General features: G+C 40.8%; 1 protein-coding gene across 1 annotated transcript in view; it reads right to left on the bottom strand.

Annotated features, from left to right (window-relative positions):
- The window catches only part of fbrsl1 (fibrosin-like 1), a 529,496-nt gene that overhangs the window by 376,538 nt on the left and 128,639 nt on the right, over positions 1–24,319 (bottom strand). Inside the window, 1 exon segment of the mRNA XM_055655520.1 lies at positions 19,542–19,742. Within this exon segment, the coding sequence (XP_055511495.1) occupies positions 19,542–19,742 (201 nt within the window).

The raw sequence follows: 24,319 nt of genomic DNA, 5'->3' as shown, positions 1-24,319 counted from the left end.
AAATTATTGACAATTCACATTCTTCTCTTATTGAATATTCTCTTCAGTCATCGTAAGAAATCAAGTGAGCACATGATCAGTGGACATGGAAAAGCATTTGATCATTCCATCTTACTTTTGATTAAAGGTAAATGCCAATATATTTTGCTTTTGGGGTTAATGGGTGGAAGAGAATGAAAGCTATCTGCAATTTATCTTAGCAAAATGTCTGCCATCAGAAACAAAAGGCCTATTAATTCTTTCAAAGGATCTCTATCAAATATTCTTCAACATACTATTTCATCATACATTACAAATAGCTATGTAAAATTTCAACGGTAGACACAAAATGCTGGAGTAACTCAGCGGGTCAGGCAGCATCTCTGGAGAGAAGGAATCGGATGCTGCCTGACCCGCTGAATTACTCCAGCATTTTGTGTCTACCTTCGGTTTAAACCAGCATCTGCAGTTCTTTCCGACACATGTAAAATTTCAAACCATATTAAGATTTTGCTTAAGAAGGAACTGCAGGTGCTGGAAAATCGAAGGTACACAAAAAGGCTGGAGAAACTCAACGGGTGCAGCAGCATCTATGGAGCGAAGGAAATGTTGAGTCATTGACTGGCCCATATAACAGTTAACAAACCCTTATCATTAATAGAAGTTGAAACTAGGTAGAATGGTGATGACGGCATATTTTTGTGAATTGATATAGAAAGCAGGTAGAATTTTCTTCTTCTTGTACCGTTCACCATCTTTCATGCCTACCTCCTCATCCTGAACATCAGTATGAAATTACATTTTCTCATTCACCAGCATCAAATTAATTTTGTCACCAAGAGGTGTTATGAATCAGCTCCATATGCACAAAACCCTCAATTTCCGATTTCTCTACACTACCTGCCCTTCCCGCTATTTTCATATCATCCTCAAACTTGCCCACAAAGCCTTCAATCCTTTCGTCATAGACTGGCCTATATAACAGTTTAGAAATCCTTAACATTAATAATCAGAAGTTGAAAGTAGCTTTTAGTCAACATTAGGCTTGTTAGTGTTAAATAAAAATTGAAACAAGTACAGATGCTGGAAATGTGAAATAAAAACAGAAAATGCTGGAAATGCTCAACAGAGTGCAGCATGAAATAGAAAGAGTTAACATTAAAGACATTTCAGATGATTGAAACGTTAACTACTTCTCTTTTCATTAGTGCAGGTTGACCTGCTGTATGTTTCCAGTATTTTCCGTTTATATTGCTAGTCTTACTAATCCTTCAGTTTGTAGCTTCAGATGGAGACACACGAGTACAAAGCCAGTCATCATCAATAAGCTCCAACTCAACTCAAATAATCTGTGATTGGACAAAAGACCGTCATTCACAAATATGTGCTCAGTAGCATCATATCATCTTTGTAAACAAGCTTTCAAATATTACAACAACATACTAAAAAGGAGATAAGCTATTTCCACTGCAAGGTGATCAAATAATTCAATAAACAACAAACATATGCAGCTAAGAAAAAATCACTGGAGAAACTCAGTGGGTCAGGCAGCATCAATAAAAGGATGAATTCAGATAGAAGAGTTGTGAATTGCGAATAGAGGAAAAAATGGAAGGTGGAAGGGGAGTGGGGGATGAGAAATAGGCGCGAGCCAAGTTGGGCATTGAATTCTTCAGGTACAGATCTGTACGTCTTTGGAGTGTGGGAGGTAAACAGAGCACCCGGAGAAAACCCACACGGTCACAGGGGGAATGTACATACTCAGTACAGACAGCACCCGTAGTCAGGATCGAACTCGGGTCTTTGGTGCTGTAAGGCAGCAGTAATTCTACCGCTGTACCACTATGCTGCCCAAATTATCAACTCTTCTATCCTTTTGCCTCACATCTTCTGTCTTTTCATCTCTGGCTTTGTCCACCATTGCCTATCAACACACCCCCCCAACCCCCCCCCCCCCCCCCCCCCCCCCCCCCCCCCCCCCCCCCCCACCCACCTATATCAATCTACTACTTGCCAGACTTTGTCTTGCCTCTCCTCTATTCCAGCTTTGTTTCCCCCCCCCCCCCCCCATTATAATCTGAAGAAGGGCCCTGACCCCCAAATCATCAGCTTTTCATGTTCTCCAGAGATGCTACCAGATCCGCTGTGTTTCTCCAGCCCTTTGTGCCATTTTTTTGCAAACCAGCATCTGCAGTTCCACAGGTAAGAGGTGGACCTAGGTGGCGTGAAGGAAGATAATTAGATCGAACTGGGCGAAGTTGAGAGGGCTGAAAGGTGGAAAATAAAGGCAGAAGGAGTCAGGTTAGGGAAGAGCAGGAAGAAGTTGAGGCAGCGGCTGGAGGGTGATAAAAGTAGGCACTGAACTGTGATGAGTAGAACCATACAAGAAAGGGCGGATGAGCAACTGGATCCAAATGGAGGAGAGGTTAAGAGATCCTGTTGGGAAATGTGTGGGATTAAGAGATCTTGCGGGAAATGTGGATGGAACCAGGCTTTGTTTCGGGAAGGGGGGTAGACAATACTGGGTGATGAGAGCTAGAGGGGGAGTATTAAAACAAAAGGGTATGAGGACCTGTGTCTTTGCCTCATATGGTAGGGATGTTTTGGTCCCTGGATGAAGGTGACAGAGAGGCTGTAGGGACAAGTGTTACACGTCCTGTGGTTGCAGTTGAATGTGTTAGGGGAAAGGAGGGGTGGGTGGCAAATAATGAGTGAACCAGGGAGTCACAGAGGCAGTGGGAAGGTGAGAACCAAGGGAGATCTCCTGGTTCCATTTGGCAGAAGATGTATGAGAGCTGAAGTCTGGGAAATAGATGAAATATAAGAGAGTTCCTTCAACCATAGTAGGGTAGAAGCCATGTTTTCTGCAAAATGAAGTCATTTAAGATGTCCTAAAGTAGAAGCCCTCATCTTGAATCATGGGTCACATTTGCTGTCTTCATTCTGGCAGGAATAAACCCAGAATACACAGGATTTTGTGGGAATGTAAACTTAAGTTTTGGTAATAACTTCTGGTAATAAACATTTTCTAAATTTCATCCACTTTACTTTGAAAGAAGTTAAGAACTTGGATTTAGATGGTGTGCAGGAAGTGCTGTCCAACCAAGAGGTTACCTTTTAAGCGCACTTGATATTGTGTAGCTAAGCAAACCATGGGAGTTTGCTTATATGTTAGATGTGTATGATTGTAAATCTGAGGTAAATAAGGTATTGTATTTGGCAATGACTGAACATCTTGACAACAGTCAGCAGCAAGACTAATTTAAATAAAGCTTTTCGGTGTTACTTTGTACCTTTGGGATGGGTGAGTGGGGAAAAATGGAAATAGTTTTGATTTGACCATAGTATTTCATTGCTACAAAACATCTTAAGTTTATTTTAGACACAAAAGAGTACAGATGCTGAAACGGAACTTAAATTTCCGCGACTTAAAGAAAAACGTCAGAATGTAGGATGAGATTTTCCGCGTTTATTCAATGCTTAATATATCTCAAATCCCAGTTCATTCCTCCCTATATTTAACAAAGTATTCCGAGTAAATGCTGTTCCGCAGCTTACATGACGGAAAACAGTCTGTGGTTGCCAAGTGCTTAGGAAATCAAGACAGAAACACATCTCTAATCAAGACAACCACTGTTACAGTCGGTGGCCTGCTGCAAGGTCAAATGCAATGATTATGTAAATATATTGCATTCATTGATGCATTTCATTCAGAAGTTAATCTGTAGACCTGCCAGAAAAATGTAATAAATTTACAACTAATGTATGCATGCAGCAGTGAAAATAACTCCCGTAATCTCCAGGGTGAGTCATCAAAGATGATTGAAAGTCTTCAATTTGCACCATCCCTCACTACATCTGCTTTGGAAATAAGTTTGTAATTTCATTGAACAGTCCCTCCCCAACATCATGAATTAAAAAGGAAGGGAATGACAATTAAAATGGATTACTGATCTCTCTTAGACTTATTCAGATCCAGTGGTCATCACATATGATCAAAACAACAAATGGCAGTAGGACACTATATCAAGTTTCCAATTTGGGAAAACAGAGCCTTATTTCAGCCCAGTTTGGTTTTCATGTGTGAAATATTGATCTTGTGGGCAAGAAAATGACATATTAGATCTACATCTAATTATTGGTGTGAAGTTTATTACAGAGTAGCATCATAATGAGGTTCACATGAAGTCAAACCACGGAAGAAAAGCAGTCATTTAAATAAGACTGAATAAACAGTTTTATGGCAAAATCAATACCAGGAGGGGGGGGGGGGGGGGGGGGGGGGGGGGGGGGAGGGGAAGCAAAATTGGGGTGGCAGGCAAAAAAAAGGAAGAAAAGACGGGAGGAGAGGAAGGGTGACGGGTGGTGGGGGGGGGGGAGGGGGGGGCAGGCGGGAAGGGGAGGCGGGTAAGAAGGAAGAAGGAAGGGAGTGGGCGGGGGGGGGCGGTAGAGGAGGGGGGGGGGGGGGGGGGGGGGGGCCTACAAAGCATTGAATTATTTTCATTTGATCCCCCACTGCCAAGGATAATTTGCACCTACTCCAAGTCAAAAAGCACAAGAGTCTGCATATTATGGAATCTTGAGAAAATAAAGCACTGGAGGAACTCCGTTGGTCAGGCAGCACCTGGGTAGGGAATGGATAAGGGGCATATCTGGTCGGAAGCCTTCACTCATCTTCATCGACCCAAAATTGCTGTCCATTCCCTCCACAGATGACACCTATCCCAGAGTACTCCAACACAAGATTCAAGATTCAATTTAATTGTCATTTGGACCCCTTGAGGTCCAAACGAAATGCCGTTTCTGCAGCCATACATTACAAACCAATAGACCCAAGACACAACATAATTTACATAAACATCCATCACATCGCTGTGATGGAAGGCCAAAAAAACTTATCTCTCCACTGCACTTCCCCCCCCCCCCGAGTCAAAGTCAAAGCCCCCGGCTGGCGATGGCGATTGTCCCGCGGCCATTAAAGCCACGCCGGGTGGTGCAAGGTCGCACACCGGGTTCTTGATGTTGGAGCCCCCGGCGTGCGCTCGCAGAGTCCCGCGGCCATTCCAAGCCGCGCAGGGCGGTGATGTCAGGCCCCGCTCCAGGAGCTCTTCAACCCCGCAACTCGGGCGGGAGAAGTCGCCGTTGCAGGAGCCCTGAAAAGCGGTCTCCCTCCAGTGACCCGCGGGCTCCCGGTGCCGCCGTCCGCCAGACCCGCAGTTGCAGCCTCCGAATCTCTGGAGGTCGGGCCGCAGCAGCAGCAGCGCTCCACCACCGCTCCACCCGCTCCGGACTCGGCCAGCTCCGCGACGGTGAGGTGAGTCGTCGGCACCAGAGTCCCCGGTCTTCTCCTGTTGGAGGCCGCTCCTCGTTGCAGCCCCAACGACAACGGAGACCCGACAGAAAAGGTCGGGTCTCCCATGCAGGGAGAGATTTAAAAGTTACCCCCTCCCTCCCACCCCACCCCCCCCCCCCCACACACACACCCCAACAAAAAATAACAAAAAAACTACATAGAAACATAGACAAAAAATAATAAAAACGCGGACGGGCTGCAGAGGCCGCTGCTGACGAGAGTCGCGCCGCCAACACTGTGTCTTGTTCATGATTCCAGCATCTGCAGTCTTTTGTATCTCCATCCACACCAATCTATTGATTCTGGTACTATTACTACAGTTTGATAGATGACAAATGAATTTTAAAAACGAGGGAGAGAGAAAACAGACCTACAGGTTAGCCCAACAAGAGTAGCAGGGAGCATGCTTGAATCAAAGGGCAAAGAACAAAGAACATTTATTGTCACATACACCAATTGGTGCAGTGAAATTTGAGTTACCATGCAGCACACAAATAAGATCAACACAACACTATAGAATTTGACATTAAACATAAAACATCCCCCACAGCAGAATCAACGTTTCCCACTGTGAGGGAAGGCAACAAAGTTCAGTCCTCTTCCTCTTGTTCACCCGTGGTCGGGGCCTATTGAGGCCTCCGCAGTCGCCGCTACGGACGGCCCGATGTTTCAGGCCCTCTCGCAGGATGATGGTACTCCACCGTCGGAAGAACACTTTCAGCCCCTTGGAATTCCCAATCAGCCGCTTCCTAACGGAGACCGCGGCTCCCGAAGTCCACAGGCCGAGCTGGGCGGAGCTCCAAGACTGGTGACCTCGGCAAAAGATCCCAGAGCTCTGCGATGTTAAAGTCAGCGCTGCCCGCGGCTGGAAGCTCCACAGACCACAGCTCCATGATGTTAAAGTCAGCAGACCCAGCACTCTGGAGCTTCCAACATGGCGACCCTAGTAAGACATCGCCCGCTCCGCGATGGTACTTCTGCTGCGCCGCTGCTGAAGCTGAAGCTCTGGCTGGTCTCTGGCAGGAAAGTCCGCACCAATCCAGGTGGCAGGTCGCGAGAAGAGGGCGAAGATGCGGCTTGGAGGAAAGACGCATCCTCGATCAGGTAGAGATTGTGAAAAACAGTTTTCCCCTTCCCCCCCATCCCCCACATAAAAAGACTTAAAGACCTCCAAAACTTTTTGACAGACTAAAAATAAAAAAGGATGAAAGGACGAACAGCTGCAGGTGAGGCTGCCACACTCGATGGCGCCACTATCAATTACAATAGTTAAAAAAAAACATCCATGCAACTAGTGGCCAGAGGATCTAGGGTGGCAGAGGAACTGAAGGAGATTCACATTACGCAGGAAATGGTGTTGGGTAGACTGCTGGGACTGAAGGCTGATAAGATGGTCTGCATGGGACTGAAGGCAGGGCCAGATGGTCTGCATCCCAGGGTACTTAAGGAAGTGGCTCTGGAAATCGTGGATGCATTGGTGATCATTTTCCAATGTTCTATAGATTCACGATCAGTTCCTGTGGATTGGAGGGTAGCTAATGTTATCCCACTCTTTAAGAAGGGCGGCAGAGAGAAAACAGGTAATTATAGACCAGTTAGCCTGACATTGGTGGTGGGGAAGATGCTGGAGTCAATAATAAAAGATGAAATAGCGGCACATTTGGATAGCAGTAACAGGATCGGTCCAAGGCAGCATGGATTTACATAGGAGAAATCATGATTGGCTAATCTTCTGGAATTTTGGGGGAATGTTACCAGGAGAGCCAGTGCATATGGTGTATCTGGACTTTCAGAAAGCATTTGATAAGGTCCCACATAGGAGATTAGTGGGCAAAATTAGAGCACATGGTATTAGGGGTGGGGTGCTGACATGGATAGATAATTGGTTGGCAGACAGGAAACAAAGGGTAGGACTTAACGGGTCCCTTTCAGAATGGCAGGCAGTGACTAGTGGGGTACCGCAAGGCTCAGTGCTGGGACCGCAGCTATTTACAATATATATTAATGATTTAGATGAAGGGATTAAAAGTAACATCAGCAAATTTGCAGATGACACAAAGCTGAGTGGCAGTGTGAACTGTGAGGAGGATGCTATGAGGATGTAGGGTGACTTGGACAGGGTAGGTGAATGGGCAGATGCATGGCAGATGCAGTTTAATGGGGATAAATGTGAGGTTATCCACTTTGGTGGCAATAACATGAAGGCAGATTATTATCTAAATGGTGTCAAATTGGGAAAAAGGGAAGTACAACGGGATCGGGGTTCCTGGTTCATCAGTCACTGAAAGTAGGTATGCAGGTACAGCAGGCAGTGAAGAAAGCGAATGGCATGTTGGACTTCATAACACGAGGAGTTGAGTATAGGAACAAAGAGGTCCTCTTGCAGTTGTACAGGGCTGCAGTGAGACCACACCTGGAGTATTGTGTGCAGTTTTGGTATCCAAACATGAGGAAGGACATTCTTGCTATTGAGGGAGTGCAGCGTAGGTTCACAATGTTAATTCCCGGGATGGCGGGGCTGTCATATGTTGATAGATTGGAGCGGCTGGGCTTGTATACTCTGGAATTTAGAAGGATGAGTGGGCATCTTATTGAAACATATAAGATTATTAAGGGTTTGGACACACTAGAGGCAGGAAATATGTTCCCAATATTGGGGGAGTCCTGAACCAGGGGTCATAGTTTAAGAACAAGTGGTAAGCCATTTAGAACGGAGATGAGGAAAAACATTTTCACACAGAGAGTTGTGAGTGTGTGGAATTCTCTGCCTCAGAGGGCAGTGGAGACTGGTTCTCTGGATGCTTTCAAGAGAGAGTTGGATAGAGCTCTTAAGGATAGCGGAGTTAAGGGATATGGAGAAGGCAGGTACATTGTGGATGATTAGCCATGATCACATTGAATGGCGGTGCTGGCTCGAAGGGCCGAATGGCCTAATCCTGCACCTATTGTCTATTAACCAAAATCAAAGCGAATTCATGAAAATAAATTAGTGTTTGATAAACACGGGTAAGGGAGATCAAGTGATTTTCAAAGAGCTTGGATAAAGTCTTGTGTGAGAGAGAGAGTGCACTATTAAAGCACTTTCGATTGGGACCAATATAAAGGCAGTGTATGAAAATCAGTTGACAGAAAGAAATTAGTAAAAACAAATAGGTCTTTTTCAGGGTCGTAGATGTTTCTTGGGGATCAGTACTTGGGCCCACTTGAGTGGGGAAAATAAAAATACATAGCTATCGTTAAATTGTAATAGATAGTGAAACGTTGATTTACCAAGCATCTTAGACACCAGTCATTGAAAGCAAACATGCAGATGCAGCATCCATTGAAAGCAGCTCATAGAACATTGCAAGAGGTTCGAGTTCTCGAGCAACCACGTTTTACTACAATCATACAAGGTTTTGGTGAAACAAGAACTGCAGAGTTTGCAAGGTTTTGGTCATCTTACCCAAAGAAAGAGTTGTCATGGAGAAATACAACAGATTCATGGGATGAGGTATGAGGAGAGATAGATCAACTATTCTGGTAATCACCAGACTCCAGGAGAAAGATCTCTTACTGAAATACATAAAATTCTGAAAGTCAACATCCCAATTTCCTCTGACTGCAGGAAGGGGAGGGACTGGTGACCTGGCTCCAGAGATCAGTCTCATGATATTTTGGATGAGGTGAGGAGAAACACTTCAGAAGGAGCAATTCTGACCACAGAAGGCTGCAGAGACCATATGCTGAATGTATGAAAGAAATAGATAGATTTCTTGAAACAAGGTGTCAAAAGGAAAGGTACAGCAAACCAATTGAGATTAAGAATTAGCCATGATTGTATTGAAAGGTGTAGCAAGCTCAAAGGGTGGATTATCCTATTGCTCCTACTTTTTTTTTCTATTCACTGGCAGGATAAGTAAATTGAATTTCTATTGGATTTGTAAATAATTGGTTTCTGAAACAATGTGAGAAAACTGATTAAAATGCTCTCTGGTAGTATCATAAGTGACATTCTGACTGAAACTTTATTTTTTTTTAAATGAGATTTCCTTTCCCTTTTGGTGTTAATGCAGGTAATTGACACAAATCGAGTGTAAAGCACCAGTGCTCAAAAATTCATTCCAGCTACTATCTGGTTATCATTATATTATTACAAGTAAATGAGGAATCAAATCAATTATTATTCACTTAATGACTTTAGTTAGCTTGGGGCCAAGGAACAGCAAAGGTCTGGTGAGAGAATAGAAGTCAAAATATAAATGTTGAAATATCAGCCTCTGCCAAAATTATGGCCAATTTTCTTTTTCTTTCGGCAATATTTTCTCTTTGATTTCTACAGACAAAGATAACTCTTAATATCAAGATGAATCACTACAAGGTGAAGCTTGACAATACATGCTGCTAGCTATCAAAAGGTCATGAAGTAGAGTATATTCTTAAATGATGTTCACAGACGAGTACTTATAACAACATTTAAAGAATAGCAGTCAGAAACAGGGAAGCTTCCAACTGCAGAGGCACAAAGGTTAGAACCATTCCATTACTCCACAGATGCACAGACACTACCATTTACCACTCAAGTTTAGTGAAACATTGGTAGATAGAAATTCTTAAGAACACTGGGCTAAATGATTTAAATCCCCATTACATGTTACCTCCTTGCTGCATTCTATTTCTTTAGAGAACAATATTCTAGCAAACCAGAAGACTTTGAATAGAATTTCTACTATATTTGATTCTAATACATACAAATGGTCTCAGTGGAGAAAAGAAATAGGAATTTCTTCTACAAATTCCCTAAACTCAGTGCCTATTGGGAAGGTATTGTGTATCCGCAACTTTCTCCTTCATCTCTAACCATATTAAGTTGGAATCAGTGAGCAAAAAAATAACTTCCTTGTCAGAGCAGATCATCACAGAAATATACATCTAAATTAGGTTCCATGCTATGTAAATATCCTTTCGTGTCCCGCTGAGTTACTCCAGCATTTTGTGTCTACCTTCGATTTAAACCAGCATCTGCAGTTCTTTCCTACACATACTGAAATTTAAGTTAGTCTGTTTAAATACAGGAAGTCAATTACATGCATTTAAACTATGTTCTTGGTTTTCCACATCCACTATAAAGTGTACACACATAATATACTGTCATGCTACAGCACAGAGGCCATGCGACCGTTAGAATTTCATTGATGCAAAAAAAAAAGAAGCACAAATTGCCTCTGGTGCTGGAATTCTCACCAAGATGATCGTTATGAGGAAACCTATAACTGAATCCGTTAAGTCATAGGTAAAGAGCAATTTTAACCAATCTTTGCCCAATAGCACCAAATTAATAGTAAAAAAAACCCAAATGCCATTTTAAGAGTTGAACCGTAAACTGTTGCCTAGTCTGTGAAAATTGCTCACTGCACCAATTTGTTTCGAATCTGACATTAACGTTGATATATAATATTTTAATCGTGCTGCTTAGACGTAGAGAGCATATTTATTACTGTAGTTCAGATATGTAGATTAGTTGCAACATTAATGTGATATAAAATGAGGGAGAAAATTAATTTATCTTATCTTCAAACCCGTTGAGAAAACGTGGGACAGCTTGGTTGTTACTACTTATCCACTAGCTTAATAAGCACAGGATAGTCGTGCGTAAGGCACAAGGGGGCTAGTTGTTTGCATGTAATTAATACATTACCTTCAGGTAATCTGATGAATGTGAGTAAAAGGAAGTCAAATAAAAGATAAACTTTCATATCTGAATGCACATTTTATATATTATCCATTCTAATCTTGGTTTGAGTCATAGAGACAGTGTCATACAGTGTGGAAACGGGCCCTTCAGTCCAACTTGCCCACGCCGAGCTACGTGTCCCATCTGCACTAGTCCCACCTGCCTGCGTTTGACCCATATCCCTCTAAACTTGTCCTATCCGTCCAAATGTTCTTAAATGTTGTGATAGTACCTGCCTCAACTACCTCCTCTCGCTGCTTGTTCTATACATCCACTACCCTATGTGTGAAAAGGTTACCCTTCAAATTCTTATAAAATATTTTCTCCCCTCGCCTGAACCCTATGTCCTCTGGTTCTCGATTCCCCTACTCTGGGCAAGAGAATCTGAGCATCTACCCGATCTATTCCTCTCATGATTTTGTACACTTCTATAAGATCACCTCTCATCCTCCTGCACTCCAAGGAATAGAGTCCTAGACTACTCAAATGTTCCCTATAGCCCAGGCCCTTGATACCCATTTTTTTTTTTATAATTAAAATTTTATTAAACATTTCTCTCCTTAAAAGTCAACCATTTATTCTGATGAAAGAGCCTCAACTTGAAGGATTATCTGTTTTTCTCAGGAAAAAAAAAAAAAAAAAAAAAAAAAAATCACCTCACATAACATAGCGTCCACTTCAAAAACCTCCCTTCCTTATAGCTTCTCTCTGGCTTCCACAAATTTTTGAGCTTGACATTTTCATATAAAATGTTTTTATTAACTAAGAACATCATTGCATCGGATTTAATCCTAAAATTTAAATAATGACAAGAAAATAGGCCAAAGTCAGCAAAGCTTTGTGAAGTGGAAGTCTTGCTTGACAGAGTTTCTGCAATTCTTTGAAGGAGTAAATAGCAGGACAGATAAAGGAGAGTCACATGTTAGGCTGCTTCAGAAGATGAGAGCTCACGGTATCAATGGGAAGATACAAGCATGGATAGCAGGTTGGCAGAAATCAAAGAGTGGCAATAAAGGGGGCTGCCAGTGACTATTGGAGTTCCACAGGGGTCAGTGCTGGGGCCGCTACATTTCACCTTGTATATTAATTATTTGGACGAGGGGATTGAAGGCTATGTGGCCAAGTTTGTGGATTATATGAAAATAGGTGGAAGGGCAGGTAGTGTAGAGAAAGCAGGGACTCTGCAGAAGTACATGGACAGGTTGGGAGAGTGGGCAGAGAAGTGGCAGATGGAATATAGTGAAGCAAAGTGTAGAGTCATGCATTTTGGTCCGAGAAGCAACCTTCCACCATCACCCTCTGCTTCCCTCGATGGAGCCAATTTGCTATCCATTCAGCTATCTCTCATTGGATCCTATGCGATCTAACCTTCCAGAGCAGCCTACCATGCTGAACCTTGTCGAATGCCTTACTGAAGTCCATGTACGCATCTACAGCTCTGCCCTCATCGACCTTTTTGGTCACGTCGTTAAAAAAAATCAATCAGATGTGTGAGACACGACCTCCCACGTACAAAACCATGCTGACTATCATATAACATAACAATTACAGCACGGAAACAGGCCATCTCAGCCCTTCTAGTCCGTGCCGAACACTTACTCTCACCTAGTCCCATCTACCTGCACTCAAGACCATAACCCTCCATTTCTTTCCCGTCCATATACCTATCCAATTTATTTTTAAATGATAAAAATCAAACCTGCCTCCACCACTTACACTGGAAGCTCATTCCACACAGCTACCACTCCCTGAGTAAAGAAGTTCCCCCTCATGTTACCCCTAAACTTTTGTCCCTTAATTCTCAAATCATGTCCTCTTGTTTGAATCTTCCCTACTCTCAATGGAAAAAGCTTATCCATGTCAACTCTGTCTATCCCTCTCATATTTTTAAAGACTTCTATCAAGACCCCCCTTAACCTTCTGCGCTCCAAGGAATAAAGACCTATCTTGTTCAACCTTTCTCTGTAACTTAGGTGCTGAAACACAGGCAACATTCTAGTAAATCTCCTCTGTACTCTCTCTATTTTGTTGACATCTTTACTATAATTTGGCGACCAATATTGTACACCATACTTCAGAATTGGCCTCACCAATGCCTTGTACAATTTTAACATTACATCCCAACTTCTATACTCAATGCTCTGATTTATAAAGGCCAGCACAACAAAAGCTTTTTTTACCACCCTATCTACATGAGATACCACCTTCAGGGAACTATGCACAGTTGTGCCTAGATCCCTCTGTTCAACTGCATTCCTCAATTTGCTACCATTTACCATGTACGTCCTATTTTGATTTGTCCTGCCTAGATGTAGCACCTCACACTTATCAGCATTAAACCCCATCTGCCATCTTTCAGCCCACTCTTCCAAATGGCCTAAATCTCTCTGTAGACTTTGAAAATCTACTTCATTATCCACAACACCACATATCTTAGTATCATCTGCATACTTACTAATCCAATTTACCACACCATCATCCAGATCATTGGTGTATATGACAAACAACAGTGGACCCAACACAGATCCCTGAGGCACCCCACTAGTCACCAGCCTCCAACCTGACAAACAGTTATCCACCATTACTCTCTGGTATCTCCCATTCCGCCACTGTTGAATTCACCTTGCTACTCCACTATTAATACCCAACAATTGAACCTTCTTAACCAACCTTCCATGTGGAACCTTGTCAAAGGCCTTACTGAAGTCCATATAAACAACATCCACCACTTTACTCTCATCAATTCCCCTAGTAACCGCTTCAAAAAATTCAAGAAGATTAGTCAAGCATGACCTTCCAGGCACAAATCCATGTTGACTGTTCCTAATCAGATCCTGTTTATCCAGATGATTATATATATTATCTCTGTATTCTTTCCATTAATTTGCCAACCACTGACATCAAACTAACAGGTCTATAATTGCTAGGTTTACTCTTAGAACCCTTTTTAAACAATGGAACAACATGCGCAGTACGCCAATCCTCCGGCACCATTCCCGTTTCTAATGACAATATTTCTGTCATAGCCCCTGCTATTTCTACACTAACTTCCCTCAATGTCCTAGGGAATATCCTGTCAGGACCTGGAGACTTATCCACTTTTACATTTTTCAAAAGTGTCCGTACTTCCTCTTCTTTGATCCTCATAGTTTCCATAGCTACTCTACTTGTTTCCCTTACCTCACATAATTCAATATCCTTCTCCTTGGTGAATACCGAAGAAAATAAATTGTTAAATATCTCCCCCATCTCTTTTGGCTCTGCAGATAGCTGTCCACTCTGACTCTCTAATGGACCAATTTTATCCCTCGTTATCCTTTTGCTATTAATAAATAAGATTATTATTATTAATATAGCTGTAGAAACCCTTCGGATTTACTTTCACCTTATTTGCCAAAGCAACCTCATATCTTTTAGCTTCTCTAATTTCTTTCTTTAAGATTCTTTTTACATTCTTTATACTCAAGCACCTCATTTACTCCATGCTGCCTATAATTATTGTAGATCTCTCTCTTTTTCCAAACCAAGTGTCCAATTTCCCTTGAAAACCATGGCTCTTTCCAATTATTACTCTTTCCTTTCAACCGAACAGGAACACAAAGATTCTGTACTCTTAAAATGTCACCTTTAAATGTCCTCCATTTCTCTTCTACATCCTTCCCATAAAACAAAATGTCCCAATTCACTCCTTTTAAATCCTTTCGCATCTCCTCAAAGTTAGCCTTTCTCCAATCAAAAATCTCAAACCTTGGTCCAGTTCTCCATAATTATATTGAAACTAATGGTATTGTGATCACTGGACCCGAAGTGCTCCTCAACACATACCTCCGCCACCTGACCCGTCTCATTTCCTATCAGGAGGTCCAGCACTGCCCCATCTCTAGTAGGTACCTCTATGTATTGCAGCAAAAAACTATCCTGCACACATTTTACAAATTCCAAACCATCCACCCCTTTTACAGAATGTATTTCCCAGTCTATGTGTGGAAAATTGAAATTCCCACAATTACTACCTTGTGCTTACTACTAATATCTGCTATCTCCTTACATATTTGCTTTTCCAATTCTCGCTCCCCATTTGGCGGTCTATAATACACCCCTATAAGTGTTGTTACACCTTTCCCATTTCTCAGTTCCTCCCAAATAACCTCCCTAGACGAGCCCTCTAATCAATCCTGCCAAAGCACTGCTGTAATATCTTCCCTGACAAGCAATGCAACACCTCCACCTCTTGCCCATCCAATTCTATCACACCTGAAGCAACAAAATCCTGGAATATTTAGTTTCCAATCGCAGCCATCCTGCAACCATGTTTCACTAATCGCCGCAACATCATACTTCCACGTGTCAATCCAGGCTCTAAGCTAATCCACCTTTCTTACAATGTTCCTAGCATTAAAATATACATATTTAAGAAACCCACCACCTCTTATTCTTTGTTTATTATCTTTTCCTTCTTTCTCCCCTACATGTTGGGTCTGAGTGCTTCCCTTCTCTGCCTCCTGCCTCACACACTGTCTACTAGCTTTCTCTATTTGTGTCCCTCCCCCCAACCGTTCTAGTTTAAAGTCTCCCCAGTAGCCTTTGCAAAACTCCCCGCCAAAATATTGGTCCCCCTCGGGTTCAAGTGCAACCCGTCCTTTTTGTACAGGTCACACCTTCCCCAAAAGAGGTCCCAATGATCCAGAAACTTTAATCCCTGCCCTCTGCACCAGTCCCTCAGCCACACATTTATCCTCCACCTCACTCCATTCCTACTCTCACTGTCGCGTGGCACAGGCAGTAATCCTGAGATTGTTACTTTTGCGGTCCTTCTCCTTAACTCTCTTCCCAACTCCCTAAATTCTCCTTTCAGGGCCTCTTCTCTTTTTCTACCCATGTCATTGGTACCTATATGAACCACGACCTCAGGCTCCTCTCCCTCCCAATGCCAGGATATCTTGGATTTCCCGCACAGTGGTTACTACTCGCTGCCAGTTTTGTTGTGGAAAAATTTTCAACAAGCTGAAAAATTGGTCGGCATGGAGAAAATCGATACTTTTGAACTCGTAGTGCAGTGGTAGTGGGGTCGCCATGTCGTTGTAGGCAGTCGAGGTAGCTGTAGGTAATCTCCTTTGCTGACCGGGCATTTTAATTTGGTTCATTGGGGGAAATAAACCGTAAGCACGAGTTTTCAGAACCAAGGAAAACCGACCGGTAATGTAAATGCCCACTAAACTTCACAGCAGTGTATCTCTGGCTTATTAAAAGTTGTCTGGCTTCTTAAAAGTGTCTCCACTCCTTCTCCCCCCTTCTCAGCTCCCCCTCCCCGCTCTTTTAAAGGGCTTACCGTACACTGTGCCAGCCTGCTCATTGCGGGTATGACCATGGCTTTGCACCGTGAGAATTTGAGAGGTGTGTGAGTGTGTGTGTGTGTGTGTGAGAGAAGTTGAGGTGTGTGTGTGTGTGTGTGTGTGTGTGTGTGTGTGTGTGTGTGTGTGTGTGTGTGTGTGTGTGTGTGTGTGTGTGTGTGTGTGTGTGTGTGTGTGTGTGTGTGTGTGTGTGGCGCTGACAGTCGATCCAGCTTGCGCTTTTTTAGGCGAGTGCACCCCAGCTTGAAGGTCGCAGACAGTTTGATGAAAAGTCGCGTAAGTGGGACATCACAGGCCCTTAACTTGCCCTTCCCAATTTCCCAATACCAGATCCAGCAGTGCCCTCTCACGTGTGGGAACCTCTACATACTGAACTCACCTGAACACTTGAGGAATTGCGCCCCATTTAAACTCATCACACTATGATTTTCCCAGTCTATATTGGGAAAGTTAAAATCCCCTACTACAACAACCTTATTTGACCTGCAGCTGTCTGCAATCTCCTGACACATTTGTTCTTCTAATTCCCGTTGACTATTCGGGGGTCCGTAGTACACCCCCAACAAGGTGATCACCCCTTTTTTGTTCCTCATCTCCACTCATATAGCCTCACTGGACAAACCGTCTGTAATATCACCTCTGATCTCTATTGTGATATCCTCCTTAACCAACAATGCAACCCCCCACCCCTCCTCATTTTCCCTCACCCCCATCTCTCCTGAAGTTCCTGTACCACAGAACATTGAACTGCCAGTCCTGCCCCTCCCTTAACCAGGTTTCAGTCATGGTTACAACGTCCCAGTCGCTCGTACCTATCTATGCCCCAAGCTCATCTGCCTTACCTGTCAGGCCCCTTGCATTAAAATCCGTGCAGTTTAAACCAACCCTCCTTCCTCACTGTCCACCTCGCTGAGCAATTTTGGGCACCATATCTGAGGAAGGATGTGCTGGCTCACGAGAGTCCAGTGGACATTTACAAGAATGATCCCAGGAATGAGTCGGTTAACTGATGAGCGTTTGTCGGAACTGGGCCTGTACTCGCTGAAGTTTGGAAGAATGAGGGGGGACCTCATTTAAACATACAGAATTGTGAAAGACTTGGATAGAGTGGATGTGGAGAGGATGTTTCCACTAGTGGGAGAGTCTAAGACTAGAGGCCATAGCCGCAGAATTAAAGGACGTTCTTTCAGGAAGGAGATGAAGAGAAATTTCCATAATCAGAGGGTGGTGAATCTGTGGAAGACTTTTCTACAGAAGGCTGTGGAGGCCAAGTCAGTGGATATTTTTAAAGCAGAGATAGATAGATTCTTGATTCGCACAGGTGTCAGAGGTTATTGGGAGAATAGAGTTAGGAGGGAGAGATAGATCAGCCATGATTGAATAGCAGAGTAGACTTGAATGGCCTAATTCTACTCCTATTCCATATGACCTGATGAACCTATGACCTAATGATAGTTGCAGTACAAATGTAACCACTTTTCAATTTTTGCTGAAACACAATGCATCAAAAAACAGAAATGACTTTATCAAATAAATTCAGTCTGCGCACCCCAGAGCATTACAATGCCTAAGCAAGTGGATTTGAAATCAGAGCAAATTATATTAATGTGTATAAAACATGGTTGATCTGTTGGTTCCTCATTGTAATGAATATAAACTCTAAACTGATTGAATGCAATTGATTAAAAATGAACAAAAAAGGACTTCAATCCATACTGAGTTTCTAATGCAATTGTTATCCATCCCCATGCTTTGTTTGTGCATATATTTTTCTAATTCACTCACTAAACCATTTAGTTAATGTTGATGCCATAAAATTATATAGATAATCTCTAATGCGGTTTAAAGAAAAAGTAAAACCGGATATTTGGACATGAATTAGTTTTTCTCCATTCATCTAAAATTAAGCATGCTGTAACAAAGGTGAAACACAAGCAACTGCAGATGTTGGACTCTTGAGGAAAAAAAATTGTTGGAAGAACTCAGTGAATCTGTGGATTTGACGTTTCAAATGGAGACCCTTCTTCAAAGGACCTCCAACAGACACCTCGACTACCCATTTTGCAATGCAGATGCTACTTGACTTGCCGAGTTCTTCCAGTAGTTTATTTTTTAATTGTAATAAAGTTAGTTGTTTTTCCCCTTTGACAAAGGGAAGAAAATACCTTGATGATTTGTTTAATGCCCCAATTCAATGAAAACAATTTACTGCAATGTACCATAATATTCTGAATGAATCTATCAGAAATGAATGAAATCTTGTCCTTGATTAAACTACCACTACATTTAACATGTCAACCTTCATACGATTCATCAATTATTTACTATGCTCAATTCAAATCCAGAACCCTATCATGGTACACTTTCTGAATCTGTATCTGAATATCTAATCTAACTTCCGAGGCTCACAAGAATGTGTTGATAGAGATAATGGTGATCATTTTTAAGCCAGCTTGTATATTACACTGCCTGCGAGGCTTTTCATTGATTTTTTTGCAATGTGCTGCCTCAAATTAACACAGATACTTGCAGCATTTGATTACCAGAATTTCAGATTGGTGTACATAATCTGTCATAAGGGAAAGTACAAAATCCAAATCAAACATTAAAAATACATGGTGATAACAACTGCACTGGAATTCAAATAGATCAAATACTAATATGGTAATTGTATAATTGTGTTTCCCTTGATTTGTTATAGTTCATCTATTGCATCACACCTTGAACAAGAAATATGCACAATGCTCCTATGTACAAAATGCACCATAAAATGGTCCCAGACTGCAAGTTACAAAGTTAAGCAAGTTGTGCCATGCACGGATGAATATAAAAGCAGGCCATTAACGAGTCCAATAGAAGATTGGTTTGTCTTGGAAAATTTCAAATGTTCACTTCTCACCCCTGACATCAGTTTTAATGGTCACAATTTCAGAATGGATCAATGCCCAGCAAAGATAAATCAATCAAGTTATTGTGAAAGTTGGTCCTTCAATACAATTGGACTGACCATATAGAAATCATGTTCAAAGGGTGCAGGTGAAGGTATGAAATTCACTAATGCAAATCCTGCATCTTGTGCAAACTTTGATATAACAGGAATGCAACTACCACATGCATATAAATTAAAAGGGAACACGTCACAGACCTGTGCCGAGTTCTTCAATGGAACTTTTCTCTTGGTTCGATCTCTTCCCTGATCTTGACCTCGCTCCAAGGTACCATTTCCATTTTCATGTCCATTTTCACTTGGCTCAGCCAACATGCCATTCTCCACCTGCCGTGGTTTCTTCCCTACTTGTTTTTCCCATTTTTCATTTCGTTCTTGTGGTCTCAGTGCAAGTTCCTTCTGCAGTAATACAAAAATATTAAAACTATTTTTCTTGTTGTTATTAAAAAATGTAAATTAGTTTTCTTAAACATTATATTTAGTTGGGTGGGATTACATGCACCAACAATCTTTAATTGCAATCCTGCAGCATCAATTTAGATGTCAAAATCAACTACTTCATCATGTGACATTAATACCACTGGATTCAATATTTACTAATGGCTGCAGATAGTTTGGCCTACAATAGCAATAACAACGACTGTCTGTGTTTTTTTGTAGTGTACTGGCAACTCCAAACAATGTACACCTAGATTTTCACATTTTTAGAATTTTAATTTTGACATTCTTCCATTTTAAATTCAGTTTAATTGCAACAAAGATTATAGTTTAAAAATATATCACTTATCAACTAAATTTGTCGGTCAGGCCTTCAGCAGATAGTGGTCATAGCAGCAACAGGGACATAATTACAATATACACAGCCAATAGCATTGATAAACTATATTTCGATGGCCATGATTATCAATGTCATTATATCATTTTCCTGCAATGTGGCAGTGTTTGGTAAATATCTAGTGCATATTACATTAATAATACATTTAATTTTTAACGTGGGTTTGATCCTTTTTAGTTATTTGATTAAATTAGTTGATCACAAAAACAAATCAAAAATTGTTGATAAATGTAGCTTAATATTTCATTAATATGTATACAGAGTCTAATAGACATTCTTATCATTGAGATAAATATTTAGAAGGCTGCATATAAATGCTTCAAATTACAAAACTATACTATCAGGTCAGACGCTGTAACACATGTTTGGTTCTCGTACACTAACTTCTTTATCATTTCAAAAATCTGTTTTCCAATTTACATGTGGTAAAATGTTGAGAGTTATCTCATTACCTACAAATAATTCCAAGAATCCCACAGTCATCAGCAGAACACTAAACATGAAAATTCAACCATGCGCCACTCACTGTGTAGGAAGGAACTGCAGTTGCTGGTTTATACCGAAGATAGACACCAAATGCTGGATTAACTCCGCAAAAATAACGTGGAATAACCACATTATTATGTTGTTAACGGCATTGGAACTACCAATGGACCAAGCAACTGTGCACTTCAACTTGGTATTGAATAAAGTAGTTTAATCTAACTTTGAGGGACACATTAAACACTTTCTTTGCTTAGCTTAAACCTTTCTCACAGCATGTTTAAATGGCTTTTCAAATGTACAGATGTTGCAACTATTCATCGCAAATTAATATTGTCGCTTATAACCCGATTCATCCTTTCCACTGCCTTCATTTTATTCATAAAATCAGGGCTACCTCATTTCTATTCTATTTTGCTTATCTTTTCTAAAAAAGTCAGAAATATTTAATTCCTAGTCTTGGCAATTTTGGAACCAAGTACTTTGGAACCTGTAGGAAGGAACTGCAGATGCTGGTTTACACTGAAGATAGACACATAATACTGGAGTAACTCAGCAGGTCAAGCAGCATCTCTGGAGAAAAGGAATAGGTGATGATCTGCCGAGTTATTTCAGAATTTTGTGTATGTAACCTCTAATGATCCTGCAATCTTGATGCACAGTTCTTTAAGCTTCCTCAATGTAATTGTTAGCATTGGCTTGATTACTTATTTGCAGAGGTTAAATGTAAAACTCTAAATAAACTGAAATCTCTTATTGCTCATTTATTACGTACACAAAGTATGCAATAAACTCCAGGTGCTGATTAAGAAACACTAGCTCACATCATTAGCAGATATAGGATACAGAATTTCTCTTTTTAATATGAAATGTTATAGGACATTTCTGACTATCAGACCAACATGCTTGTCAAAATTTACTGCAACAACTTTATATTCAGTGAATTGATAATGGATTCATCCCAGCATTTATTTACATAATTGCCCGCGTGATCATACGGTCTACTTCAAAAGTCAGAACCAAACGTTACTGAAGATTAACCATTTCTCCCAAGAGATTGCATGGACAAGAATAAACTCTTACAAGTAGCCAAGAACACTACAAATACAAAAGAAACCAAAAGTTGGCCTCCCAGCAACTTCCATAAACAGAGGAGACTCCATGTAAATAAGGTCTTAAGCATTCCCAGAATTTTGCATACAATGGATTGACAACCTGTAGCCTAAAGGATCATAGCATTCCAAATGTCAAGGAGGCAATAATGAATAATGAATTTCTGAGGCTCCACTCAGTTGGCAAACAGATTTTTTTTGACAAGTATATATTCTACTTGTGGAGAAGTGTTAAGCTATTACATGCTCCTGGAAAATAGTGAAAAGGCCACAGACCAATTATAATCTGTGGGTGATTTTTCGGGTCTGAAGAAGGGTCTCAACCCAAAACGTTACCCATTCCTTCTCTCTAGAGATGCTGCCTGTCCCGCTGAGTTACTCCAGCATTTTGTGTCTATCCCTAGCAGGGAAAATCTGGCAAAAACTCAAATTAAAAGAAAATCTCTCTTTTACACAAATCCATGTTTAGAGATTGCACTTGTGAAATTGTCTTAACTGGGACATGTCTGGAACTAAAATTACTCTTCAACACATAAGCAAGGGAAGTTAAAATATTTGTTTTAAATGAGACTTGAAATGATGCAACAATAATGTAATTGACAACTGACACTTTTGATCCAAATGAAACATCTTGCACTTGTCCAAATTAAACTCAATTTGCTTTCTCAGACCACTCACCCAGCTAATTCAACATCATGCTGTATTTCTTGATAACATTCTTCACTGTCGACCTATTTTAGTGACATCTGCAAAAATACTAACTTGTACATTCTCTGCCAAATCGCTGATGTAGATGACAAACAACAATGGTTCCAGCACCGACCCCCCAATCACAAGTTTCTAATCAGCCAAGGCCTTCATGCTCAAATAATGTAATACTATCTCAAAGTGGGGCATATATAATTAAATTATTGAACTGCTAATACTTGAATCTGGACTGATAACACAAGGTATACCTTATTCTAGTTCTGAAGGGCCTTCAACACGAAATGTTCATTCTGTTTCTCCTGTATATGCTTTGAGTGTTTCCATTCTAAATTTTCAGAATCTGCAGTTTTTTTATTTTCATTATTTATTCTCCTTTTCCTGGATTGCATTTGAGTTCCATATGGCATTTGAGTAAAAAACGTTCCCAACCCAAAGCTAAGAAATGTGTTTTATTTTTTAGGCTCAGTACAAGTATATTATTAAATATATTGTATTTTAGATCACCAATAGCAAAAAGTGTACATTTTGGAAAAGTATCCAGACAAATGCATGAGAGTGATAATTCTGCCGGACCATTAAATAACAGTTAACAGGATGACTGAAGCACAGAAAAACTTTTGAAGACACTCAGGTGATTGATTAATATCATCACTTTTAAATATAAATCACTTTGATTGCTGAACATAGTTTTGCAGATCAACATGCTTCTTAACTGTGAGATTATTTTTGGGAAAAATAGCACAATAGTTGCAGGAGAATTCCATTAAGCCCATGCCTGTTCTGTTATTTGAGTAAAGATAAAGACACAGTGTTGAAGTATCTCAGCAGATCAATAGCACAATGAATTTATACACATTGTAATTTGCATTAAATAAATGTCCATGCACTATTAAGCTATTAAATAAAACTCCTTATTTACTGACTTGTTGGTTTAGACATTGTTAAAAAAAAAATTATGCTGAAGAAATTCAGCACCTTCCAGGCATGACTGCTTACTCCAATGAATATGGTAGTTTAAATCTCTATTTAAAATACTGGCATTGCTGCAAGCCATTTCCCATCTTTCCTAGATTTGAAACTTGATATATCAGTTGGATATCTTTTAACTGGCTGCAACAGATGGGAATGCAGGAGTAACTGGAAAATGTATAAATAATTCCATAAAATTGCAAATAACAGAAATTGACCACCTATTCCCATGAATTATTGTTTTCTCAACAGATATACATTTAATGCCAAAGGATCCAAATTACAGATCTGATCATTTAACACCACTGTGTTGTTCTTCTAGTTACACTTCCCCATCTCTAGCAAAATGTAAAAAAATCCATTTGAACACTTATGTGGGAAGGTTTATGATATGATCTATATTCGTTGCTGAAACTATATACATACTGTAAATGGAACTGTGTGTGAATCAATTTATTCTGAAGTATTCTGAACCAGTTCATTCAATGCACAAGTGTATGCTTTTACAAATTCTGGGCAGTAGAAAACATATTTAGACATTACTTAATTGTAAGACTGATGAAAGATGAAGACCCTGTGGCTATAGGCAAAATCTAACATAACCCCATATATTATTATAAAGCATTAATAAAAGTAATAGGAAATAACAATTTTCATTCAATTTTATAGAGACTGTGAAAGTTGAAAATTGGATATATTCAGATTATACTCCACTGTGTTCTTGAGCTACAAAGTCAAGTAGTATTTAGGTGTTCCATTGTTGGGTTTATCCACAAGGATCCTGATATTCCAGGTGAACATCATATTATGAAGCGGAGGTTGCTAGTGCATGGTTTCTTTTATTGTGAGGTAGACGTTGCACATCAACC

This window comes from Leucoraja erinacea, chromosome 25 (genome assembly GCF_028641065.1).
Source record: "Leucoraja erinacea ecotype New England chromosome 25, Leri_hhj_1, whole genome shotgun sequence".
NCBI lineage: Eukaryota > Metazoa > Chordata > Chondrichthyes > Rajiformes > Rajidae > Leucoraja > Leucoraja erinaceus.
The sequence above is the reverse complement of the archived record's forward strand: the minus strand, read 5'-3'. Positions and strand labels throughout refer to the sequence as shown.